This window comes from Notamacropus eugenii, chromosome 6, assembly GCF_028372415.1.
Source record: "Notamacropus eugenii isolate mMacEug1 chromosome 6, mMacEug1.pri_v2, whole genome shotgun sequence".
NCBI lineage: Eukaryota > Metazoa > Chordata > Mammalia > Diprotodontia > Macropodidae > Notamacropus > Notamacropus eugenii.
In genome coordinates, this window is record NC_092877.1 from 121,240,420 (window position 1) to 121,252,906 (window position 12,487).

At 38.4% G+C, this 12,487-nt stretch overlaps 1 protein-coding gene across 1 annotated transcript in view; it reads right to left on the bottom strand.

The window, feature by feature from the left end:
- Positions 1-12,487, bottom strand: part of LOC140511741 (transmembrane protease serine 11E-like) — a 68,671-nt gene that overhangs the window by 13,706 nt on the left and 42,478 nt on the right. The window contains exons 3-5 of the mRNA XM_072620915.1: positions 11,604-11,725; positions 4,284-4,351; positions 2,507-2,670 (exon numbers count right to left, since the gene is read on the bottom strand). Of these exons, the coding sequence (XP_072477016.1) occupies positions 2,507-2,670; positions 4,284-4,351; positions 11,604-11,725 (354 nt within the window). The remainder of the gene's footprint in view (positions 1-2,506; positions 2,671-4,283; positions 4,352-11,603; positions 11,726-12,487) is intronic.

Here is a 12,487-nt window from a genome sequence, read left to right on the forward strand (position 1 = left end):
TTTTTAAGAACCATCAGCTGGGTGTAGCAAGATTCTTATGACTAGTGAAAGGCTATATATAATATGGCAGGTCAATTCAGGAATACAGCTTCTTCCTGATTTTACTATACCTATCCTATAGCTGGGAGGATCTAGCCACAGGGTCTCCGATATCATTTCAGAGGAAGGAATGGTAAATAGGCATTTCACTTGCTCCCTTCTTCCTGGTCCCAGTGGATTTTCAACATCCCTAAGATATGCTGGTTCAGGGTCCCCATGGGAGGAAGAAATAACTCCTCCTTTGGAGAGAGAGGGAAGGAAAAATCTGTGGGAAATCTTACAAACTCTTTGAAATCAATTACCTCTTGGTCTGTGTCTATAATCCAGGGTCCCCTGATCTATTTTGGGACTTAGGGAAATCTAGAATGTAAGAGTAGAACCCAGATTTCTCTGGATCCCTGGAATTTGGGTTTAAGGAACTTTCTTTTTGCGGGACTGCAGTCACCAATAACATCACAAACATGAGGACCTGTAAATTCAAGTCACCATCTCATGATCATAGGAGTATATGTAAATAGTGACATTTTCTGCACAGGGACTCAGACTCTGGTGAAGAATACTCCTTTTTTGCAAAATTTGATTAAGAGCCCATTTCATTTTCTTAAAATCGTGCCTGTTCCACAAAACTACAGACTGCAGTCAATATAAATATACATGACAGAATAACTTACAAGAATTCCCAAGAAAAGTACCCACAGATGCAGGTTCCTTCTGATTGGAGGCAAAAATATTTACTTGGTCCTTAGTGGAACTGCTATTTAAACTACCTCCTTGTGAAGAAGGACTCACTACATACTTCATAGAGTTGTAGTGAAGGTCAAAAGAAATGATACAGATAAAATGCTTTGTAAAATGGAAGGTAAGCTCTCATTATGAGTTATTAGTGTGAGAGGCAGCATGGCACAGAATGGTGCCATGGAAAAAGCATTTCATTTAGAATCAGAGAACTTATATCTGAGTAAATTAAATATTTATCATCTATGTGACATTGAGCAAGCAAATGCCCCTCTCAGCCTCAGTTTCCTTCCCTGTAAAAAAAAAGGGCAGGGGGGAATTAAATTATGTATAAGCCTATACAGTTCCTTCCAAGTATAAATCCCATGACATTATCTAATATAAGAATCCCAATTTAACTCCTGTATGACAGAAAGAGTCTTGTCTCAGAACTTTTTAACGGTGCTCATGTGTCAAACCATGTCATTACTCAATGATTTACACAAAGGAATAAATGATTTCCCCAAATTGCACACTAATTGCAACACAAATTATAGAACTAAAAGCAATTTGAGGATATTTATTCCAAACTGACCCACTTTATGGATGAAAAAACTGAGGCCCAGAGAAGCTGAAGTGACTTTCCCAAGTCATACGGCTAATTAACATCAGAGCTACGACTAGGACCCATATTTCCTGTCTCCCTGGAAGTTCTGTTTCTACTACAATATGTCTAAGGAAATGGTGACTTCCTCAATTTGGTCTTTCCTTAATCCAAAATAATTTAAGATCCATCACATTTAAATGAATTTCAAATCTATTGAAACATTGTAAGCACCTTCTGTTTGTATTTCTCTTACCAGTGTTTACCAAAGTACCCAGCATATAGTCTAGATGCTCGTTGATTAACTGTCAGACTGGGATCAAGGGAGCATGGCATATTAATACTGTACTTCATATATACACATGCACACAAGTGAAGAGGGAAAGGAGAGAGAAGGGGGAGAGAGGAGAGAGAAAGAGATACAGAAGGAAAGAAAGAAGGACAAATGCAGTATGATATAGTGAATGACTAGAGAGCTAGCTTGGAAACCCAGAATATGTGGACTTAAGTTCCACCTCGGACACATGCTGGCTGTATGTCCCTGGGTAAGTCACTTAACTTCTAAGGATCTAGGTAATTTTTCTTGTAAAAAATCTTAGCGAGGATACCAATCTTCATTGGTAGAGAAAACTTTCTTACCTGGAAACTGCCTATACCAATAGTCCCTATTCCCTATCCATATATGTGTGTAAGTATGTAAGCTTATAGATATCTGCATGAATATGTACATATATACGCACATATGTAATGCCCTGTATATCAATACTACATTTATTTGAGAAGGGAGGTGGATAGGATGAAATTTATATACAACTTCAAATGAACTCATAGTAGCCTGAGAGAGGAGAGAATCATTGTAAGAAGACAAGATTCCCTTGTCCTATTTCCAATCATCTTCTATGAGTGGTGGACAAGATAATCTTACCCAGGGTCATGAGAAGGATATTTTGCCAGATGTTTTTGTCTCTGGAAGCTGAAAAGCAGCACTGAGCCCTACCCTGTTTTGGAAGCATGAGGGTACTGGCAGTCTCATTTTGGGAGCTGGTTAGACTATACAAGAAGGAGAAGAGAGTAAAGAAAAATGCCCCAAGCCCACATTAATACTGCTCTGTTCAAGAAAGGTAAATTGCAGAACATTGGAAAACTTGCTTGTGAGCTCAACCGATGAAGGGTCTACTTTGGGAGGCCCAGTTGCCTGTTGGAGTTTCTCGTGCAGCACATGTTGAATTATTTTTTTTATGGATTCAGGATTCTGTGTAGAGGGGAATCTAAAAACCATCAGCATGTGGGCCACCACTCCAGGATCCTGAGGACTATGCAATACACAAAACAAAACAAAATAAAAGCAAGACAAAAAATTCAGAAAGTAAATAAAGACTATAAGGATGCTAACAGCTAACATTTATATTTTACTTGACAGTTGTACTACAGCATACATTATTTTATTTAGCCCTTGCAGACATCCTATGAAATACGTAGTCCAAACGTAATTTTCAGGCAAGGAAAATGAAACATGTGGAGGAACAGACAGAGATCTACCCACAGTTACACAGTTAATTCATTTGGAAGTCAGGATTGAAATCCAAGTCTTCTGCTTTCAGATACACTGCTCTTTCCACTACACAATGGCATTGCATTTTGTTGCCTTCTCTTTTTGTTTCCTTGTTTGATTAAGAAATGAGCATTAGATTATTTTCTGGATCAGTATTGAACCATTTTATAGGATCAGAAATTGAGAGCTGGAAGAAACCTTAGAGGTCCACTAACACAACACCTGCATTTCAAAGAGGAGATACTAAAACCTAGGAAAGTGAAATTACTTGTCCCAAAGTAACATAGGCAGTAAACATCAGAAGCAGAATTTGCACCTCGTTCCTCTGATTCTGGAGTCAATGCTCTTTCCACTGTGCTGTAGTGGTTCAGTCATTTCCATCAAGTCCGACTGTTTGTGATTTCATTTGGGGTTTTCTTGTCAAAGAAACCATAGTGGTTGCCATTTCCTTCTACAGCTCATTTTACAGATGAGGAAACCAAGGCAAACACAGTTAAGTAACTTTCCCAGGCTCACATTGCAACTAAGTGTCTGAGTCCAGATTTGAACTCAGAAAGATGAGTCTTCCTGACTCTGGATCTGACTCTCTGTCTGCTGCATCACCTAGCTGCCACTTTCCACTCACAGAACTGAGATTAGAAGCCAGTTTATCTAACTCCAATTCCAGTTACCTTTCAGTCAGTCAAAAATACTTATTAAAAGCCTACTAGGTGCCAGGTACTGTACTAAATACTGGACATAAAAAGAATGGTAAGAATCCCTGTTCTTAATTTGTTCACAGTCTAATGGGGGAGACAACCTGCAAAAAAAAAGGAACAGACAGGAAAAATTGGAAACAATCAATAGAAGGAATGCAATAGAAGTAAGGAGGGCAGCTAGGTAATTTACCTCAGTTTCCTCATCTGTAAAATGAGCTGGAGAAGGAAATGGTAAACCACTCCAGTATCTTTGCAAAGAAATCCCAAATAGGGTCACAAAGAGTTGGATATGACTGAAAAATAACTAAACAACAAATCAAAATAGGGGGGGACCAAGAAAGGCTTCCTGAAGGGAGAGGATTTAGCTAGGAATTGAAGGAAGTCAGTGAAAGCAGGAGGTGAAGATGAAGAGGGAGAACTTTCCACCACACTGTAGTAACTATCAGACTTAGCTTCACTCATAATAAAAAATAAATTAAAAATCTGCTGTGACCATAGGATGTACGTCTGATAACAGTCACCCATAAAATGAATGTATGATAGTGGAGTTAGGGGGTGTGAATGACACATAAGAACACGATATCACTATTATAAAAAATATTCCAACATAAACATGCTAATGATTACATCAAAACCTATCTTCATGTACAAAGAAAAATTCTTTATAACCACATACCTGAACTTAATAACCTGGGACTTGATGAATTCTCTCCTTAAGCTGGATTTATAAAATGCATTTTTAACCTGTGTCAGAAGCATTTAGAATGTTAATAAGAGAACAGTGGCATACATATCACATCACAGAGACTTCATTGGGTCATTCTGAACAAGTTTCACACATTTCACTCTGAACTTACCTTGGGAATAATTGGATATGGAATAATGCTAGGACAGGGGTTGCTAATCTTTGTGTTTCATGTGTTTTCCCTTGGGCAGTCTGGTGAAACCAATGGATGCCTTCTCAGAATAATGTCGCAAAATGTGTAGGATTACAAAGGAAACCAATTATATTGGAAAATATTTTGTTTAGAAAGTTCACAGGTGGAGAAGCCCTGCTCTAAAACAAGGAAGAAAGGGGAAGGAATGGACCCATACCACCATAGTTAGACAGAGAAAAACCACATTCAGAGATGATAGATGCATAGGCAGCTTCAGATGGTGAAAACATTGGCAGCCACAATTTGAGGTGCCTCCTGATAAGCAACAATTACAGCCTTGGCAACTTTGCACAGCTCCATCATTTTTAAAATTTATTTTTAATTTTTTGCTTTTTGGGTTTTTTTACATTTATTTTATTTTTAATTTATGGAATAAAACAAGCATTTCCGTAACATAGTATAATAAAAAAGATGATTACACATGGAATATTATGTACATCTTATAATTCCTTTTAAATACATAATAAAGCTATTATGTAATTTTTTTCCTTTTTTTCTTCCTTCTGTCTCATACCTTTTTAAATTGAGTCAATGCAGAGAAATAACCCAGCTCTTCAGTAACTTTAGATTCCCCAGGTCTGACCACCTCATTATCCTTTCTTCCTCAATTCTCAGTATCTGACTATTGAGAGAAGATAGCCAACAAAGCTAATGGGAGCTTTAGAAAATGAGAAAGACAGAGAACATAGTGGTCCAAGACTAGGGAGCTGTCCAGTCTTCTGTTCCAATGTCTTCTGCTATAGTGACACCATATATGGTTGAGTTCTGAGTGCCACATTTTAGGAAAAGCGTTGATAAGCCAAGATCATTAATAAGAAGGCAACCAGGATGGTGAAGGGCCTTGATTTCATGTCACATGAAGATCAGTTGAAGGAACTGGAGAAGATTAGCCCAGCGAGGAGAGTATTGGGTGCAACATGGACACTTAAGGGGAGGATGATTGCTGTCCTTTAAGTGTTTGATGCACTGTCATGTGGAAGATGGATTAGATTTGTCCTACTCTACCCAAGAGGATAGAAGTAAATGAAGAAAAACTTCCTCACAGAACTATCCAAAGGTATAAAGGACTTCCTTGAGAAGTAGTGGATTCTCCCTCACTAGAGGTCTTCAATCAAAACTGAGTGACCACTTAAGAGGTAAATTATAGAGGGGATTCTCATTTAGCTATGGGTCAAAATCAATGACCTCTGTGAGCCTTCCAACTCTGAAATTCTATGACTTTGTGGTTGCCTAAAGGACAAAGTATAAAGTCCTTACCTGACATTTAAGATCCCGCAGAATCAACTTCTAAATTGTCTTTTCAGGCTTACCTTCCTTCATGCACTCTCTATTCTGGTCTAACTGCAACACTATTATTCTTCTGACAGTACCCTGTGTGCATTTGTTTATGGTCATCCTCCATGCCAAGAAACAACATCTTTCACATTTCTACCTATCAAAATCCTCTTTTTTTTCCAAGCCTTAGCTTGGGTGTCACTATGAAGCTTTGCTGATTCTCTCCCAGATGAATATGAATTCTCTCATCTCTTAGAAACCAAGTACCCTTATCTTCACAGTGGGTTATTTTTAACCTGACACAAATAATGCTACTACCCCTACATCCCATTTCCAGCTCCTTCTCTAACAAATGTAATCAAATCACCTCTGGAAATTGTGTGTTAATAGGATGCTCCATGATTGTACTCACCATATCTGTGACTTCCTGGCTATAACTCTTTTCTCCAGATCATCATTCCCTTTTTTCTCTCTCACTAAAATGTAAGCTTATTCAAGGCTGGGGCTCTCTTGCTTTTGTATTTCAGCCTCAGGATTAGCCCGTTGTTTTACAAATATTAACGTGTAATAAATAATATTTATTCATTCATCTATTCTCTCCAAATTTTCCTAAATCAATTTGCCTGTCTCTTCTTTGCTTATCACATTCTACCTTATATCTACTTAATTGCATATTAAACCATAATAAAATACTTAATTGATCAATTAATTGAATTCCCCCATTAAACTGAGAACAAAAACCAAGTCTTTTTTTACCTTTGTATTCCCAGCACCTCACCTAGTTCTTTTTCAGAAAGTGGGTAAATGTTCTTTTTTAAATGAATTGAATTGATGAATTTATATTTGCCTTTTTCTTAAATTCTAACTATTTCATGCCACTGATGGATAATGGAAACAATTTGCTTTTGCTAATCTCTGTCTACCATTGCAAATTGATTTCAAGACTCCAGTTTGAAGTTAATTGAATTTGAAAGTTGAGTTCTACAGTTATGAAGGGGGAAAAAGCAATTTAACACACAGTACATCCTCCAAGAAGAGCCTGAGAGCTTGATGCTGCTTTTTCTCCCTCCAAATTATTTTAATGGATACTAAGTTGTAACCTAGATCTATTTAACCTAAAGTCAACTTGAATCTGATAGGATAGCGAGAATTCCAGCATTTTCATGATTGACCCAGAAAACAAAAGGACTAAGCATTCATTTCTTTACCATTTAAGTTTTTAGTGCTATTAGACTGTGAACTCCAGGACTGCACAGGATTGATCTTTGCCTTTCTTTGTAACCCCAGTGTTTAGTCCTTCAGACTCATAGTCTAGGTCTATCCTTGACTTTCTGTTATTTCTCACTCCCATATCCAATATGTAGCTGAGGCTTATCACTTTCATCTTTGCAACATCTTTCAAATATGTCCCCTTCTCTCCTCTAGCACTGCCACCACTCTAGTGCAGGCTCTCGTCACCTCATATCTGAATGATTGCAATAGCCCACTGGCTAATCAACCTGCCTCATTTCTCCCCACTCTAATACATCCTCGATTTAATCATTAAAATGACTTTCCGAAAGCACAGGTTTGACCACATCATCCTCCTACTCAAACTACAGTGGCTCCCTATTGCCTCTTGGATCAAATTCAAAATCTTCTGTTAGGCATTCAAAGTCTTTCAGAACCTAGCCCTCCCTCTTACCTTTCCAGTCTTTTTTATACCTTACTACTCACCATGTGTTCTTCCATCCAGCAACACTGGCCTCCTGGCTATTCCCAGAACAAGATACTCCATCTCCTAGATCTGGGCATTTTCTTGGTCTATCCCCCAATACCTGGTATGCTTTCCCTCCTCATCTCTACCTAATGGTTTCTGTTATTTTTTTTGCTCATTTTTAGCTTTTAGAAAAGCTATTTACTGGGAAAATATAGCAAAAATAGTAGGCCCAAAAGTATGCTTTCTCCCAAGTCTGGGTTAGATGATCTCAGAAGTTCTAACAAACTTTAGGGAAAAGAGTGAGCTTAAACTTAGAGCATGATTATAATACAGCACACGTGTAAAGAATAATGTATGACCAAGGTATAAATCCATAACTCCTGGCTATTAGAAGTTCTTTCTTGGGCATATAACTGAAATTTAGCTGGTTTCCTTAAGCCTTTCCCATTCCCTCATTTCTAGTGCCTTCCCTCTCTTAATTATTTCCTATTTTTCATATGTGAGTGTGTATGTAATGTATATATATATATAGTGAGTCTGTGTAATGTATGTATATGTATATAGTGAATGTGTGTAATGTATGTATGTGTATATATATATGTATATATACATACACACACACACACACACACACACACACTTATACATGTACTTTTTTTTGCTTGTTGTCTCTACCTCTCTCTCCCAGTCCATTAGATTGTGAGGTCCTCGAGGACAGGGACTATTTTTTGCCTTTTTCTCAGCATTTGCCACAGTCCTGGCATCTAGTAGTCCTTTAATAAATGCTTATTGCTTGAGTGAGTGGGAAGCTAGAATATAGAGATAACTGGGAACAGACATGATTGACCAATACCATTCTCTACTTGCAGAAATTTGAATCTCAGCTCTCAAACTAGATGACTTGAACTCCTAAGTTTGGGGCTTGACTACGGGCTAAAAAGTTTGTGGCTGCCTCCGTTTCAAAGAAGCCACAGATGTTAAACCTGTGCAGGAGTTCTTTTAATGTATTCTTTTTTTCTCTATGTGGTATGAGTAAAGAACTGTATATACTTAAGTCATGCAGCAGCAAGGCTGAAACAGTTTTTTCTTAGTGGGTGAGGGCTAATTCAAAAGTGTAACACACACACACGCACGCACACGTATCACACTTTTAGACTAAAAGAGGACTACTACTAGCCTTAAAAATCAATCAATAAGCCTTTGTTAAGCATCTTCTACGTGCCATACACTGTCAAAAGTAGTTTAGTGGATAAAGGCTGCAAGCTGTCCAAGAGTTAAAGGGTGCTTGGCATTTCCCCAGAGCTGCCTCTGCTGTTGCATATAGTACATAAAAGTGCCTAAGGTACATGAGCACCTTACTGCCAGTACCAAATCCTGCTAATACATGACTATCCATCACCTTCCCTACCCTGGTGGGTAATAAATGAGGTCTTATTCTTTCCTCCCCCAGGAAAAAATCTAGTTATCCTACAGATCATCAGTCAAGGGCAAAGCTCCCCCCAGTTTAGTTTGATGATCACTAGAAGTCATCAGATTCTGAGGTCCAAGTCTACTGCTAAAATTGTCACTTGTTTTAAGGTGTGCTTTGTCCCTTTTCTCTATGAAGATGCTCCCTGCTGTTTCAGGATGAGCATCTGTATCATCTTCCAGACCAGCCACTAGAAGGAGCCAGATGACAGTCAACTCTCACTGTGTTTCTCCTTATAGGAATTTTTATAGTCCCATCAGGAACTATTCCAGGACCTCGGCACTTAAAAATAAATACCTGCCATGGTACCTCCAGTATTTCATTGTTGTTGAGTCGTTTAAGTCACATCCAACTTTTTGTAATCTCGTTTTGAGTTGTTGGGTTTTTTTTTGGCAAAGATACTGGAGTGGTTTGCTATTTCCTTCCCTAGCTCATTTTGTAGATGAGAAACTGAGGCAAATCAGGTTAAGTGACTTATCATATAGCTAGTAAGTGTCTAAGGCTGGATTTAAACTTATGAAGATGAACCTTGCCAATTCCAAGCCCAATGATCTATCTACTAAACCACTTAGCTGCTCTATCCCACAATATATTGAATAATAAACCATGCCCTAATAGAATTACTTATAATATACTTCCATCCATACTTCTACACAGTCACTGGAACTATTCTCATAAAATTAGGACTAGACAAATCATTGTTATTTTACAATTTTCTGAAGCTAATGCTATTACCAAGGAACATACACTTTAGTAACTTTGCATACATGCTCTGGCACAGCAGTGCAACCAACTTTCATGCCAAGTTTACCAAAACAATAGTTCATACTTCTCAAGCAGCTGACAAAGTACATTCCTTCCAACAACCCTGAGAGACTGGCAATGTAAGCATTCTCTTCCTAGTGTTTCAGATTAAGAGGGTGAAACTCATAGAGTTTGAGTGATTTGCTCCAGTCACATAGGCAATGGGTGTCAGGGTCACAATTCAAACACAGGACTTGTTGCACTATGCTGTCATGATAACCTCTGCCCATGACCATTCCACTATAGAAAGAGGAAGATGGCACCATGGAAAGAATGCAGGATTTGGAGTCAGATGACCTGTGTTAGAATTTGCTACTTACTGCTGGACAAATCACTTAAGTTCTTGCAACCTCCAATTCTCAACCAGTAAAATGAGAGGTGTACACTACCTTGTTGCAAAGGGCCCTTTCAACTCTAAATCTATGATCCTGTGAAAGTCACCCTGAAAGCAAAATGGAAATGCAGAAACCTCAAAGAGTTAGGTCACAGTAATTTTACAAATATCATCTGATTTATCCTCACACAGACTCTGGGAAGCAAATGCTATTATAATCCTATCTGTCTGGGTTCATCTTTTGTTTTTGAAGAAGACCATGACATCAGAGAAATGATGACATGACTTGCAGTTGACTTTATTTTGAGTGAGGGAGGACTGTGCAAGGTCATCAACCTCACTTTCTCCTCCTGACCCATCTGGGTCCAGTGACCAGATATTCACTAGGACAACTGGAGATGGCCCAGGATGCAATTCATTCCTTGGCCTGTTTAGGCTGACCTTTTCAAGTTCTCACTTAGAGAGAGATAATGCCCATTGAGTGAATAGGCCTCTTTAAGACCCTATTTTACAGCTGAAGGAATGGAGACAGATAGCAGTTAAGTGACTTACTCAGGGTCTGACTTAATTCAGGTCTCCCTGACTCCAGGTCCATCTCTCTATCCACCACACCATTTAACTGCCCTACAGGAGTCATTTCTCCAGGTCCTCCTTTTCTGACCTCCCTTTTTCTGCTTTTGCCTCTTCCTCTCAGAACTCTGCTCAAGCCCTGACATTTTCTACATGAAGCATTTCTTGATTTCCCACTCCCACCTCATTCTACTAATGGTCTCAACAATCCCCCCCCCCCAATTTTTACCTTGTGTGTTTTGTACAATATTCATTTATCTATATGTTGTTTCCTCCTCCCCTTCCCCACAATAGAATATAAGCTCCTTGTGAGAAGCTCCTATTGTTATTATCATTACATCACCAATGCCTACCATATGGTACCTAGCCCATAGGAGTTCAACAAATGCTTGTTGATTGGTTGATTCTGAAGGATCATAAAATCATCAGACCAGAGAGGTCATCTAGTCCAATACCCTCATTTTACAGATAAAGAAACTGAAGCCCAGAGACTTTAAGTGACTTTCCCAGGGTCACATAGGTAGTAAATATTAGAGCCAGGATTCAAATGTAGGTCTTCTGATTCCATAATATATTCTTACATTTTTATTTTTTAATCAGCTGTTTGTCTGAACATTCTGAAACTTGAGAGTTCTGTCCCAATATGGGAAAGACATTCAGAAAATTTGGAATAAAGAAATAAATTTCACTCCCACAATCACATTTTAACAACCTGTAGCTATGTAGCCCAATTGGACATTATCCCCATCAGTGAAAAGGAAAAATGAAAAGGAGAAGACAAGGGGAATGGTCAATCATTTTAGCCTTGCCAGGGAGAACTCAAGTTCAGGTGGCTTTTCAGTATTAATTGTATTACTATAAATCAAACTGAATCAAAGTGATAGAGAGGGAAGAAGATTCTGTCTTACCATTGTTTCTATCCTTTGACTCATTTCTGTGAAATTTTTTGTAGCTTCTTTATCAAACTCATAGTAGTATTTGTCACTGGTGAATGACAAAGTGCTGTAATAATTGTAGGTCTTCCGGGTATCTGCAAGGGGGAAAGAGATCTTTGTGATATTCAGTAATAAAAAGACATAAGAAATGCCACTGGATTCCTAAGGTTAATCTATAAACACCCTGATATAACTGTTGACAAGTTACTCAATTCATTCCTAAAGAGGCCACATCAAAGTCTCACAGAGTCCACAGACAACAAATGGTTTCCCAGCAGTGACTACACCTTTATGTTCCATGGGTTGATTGCTTCATTATACAGTGAAGAACTTTTCTTTGTTCATTCCTCCAAGTATTTGCATATACCAATTTTATCATTTCTAACTGTCCCTCCCTCCTCACCTGTCAATCTCATTACATCATAAATTTAGAGCTGGAAGAGACCTTAGATTTAACTGGGACTATTTCTCTCATTTTACAATGAGGAAATTGATACTCAGAGAGAATACATAACTTATCCAGAGACACACGGCTAGTAAGTGCTTGATGTGGAATTCCAACCCAAGTCATAATGATTCCAATTCCAGCATTCTATCTGTTATGCAATATTTTCTCTTTCCTTTCTTCCAGGAAAAACATGGAATAGGTCAGAGGCTAACCTTCCTAAATCTAGGCTAGATGCTATTTTTGTTGCTGCTGTTACAAACTGATGTGTGTTACAAGCCCTCTTCTCTATCCTCTTGTAAAAAGATGAAAAGACAGAGAAGTAGGAAGAGTATGAGGAGCCAGAGCCTTTCTCCTCCACATCAGCCATACCAGCAACATATTTCTTCAACAACCATCCCAGCAGTACCTC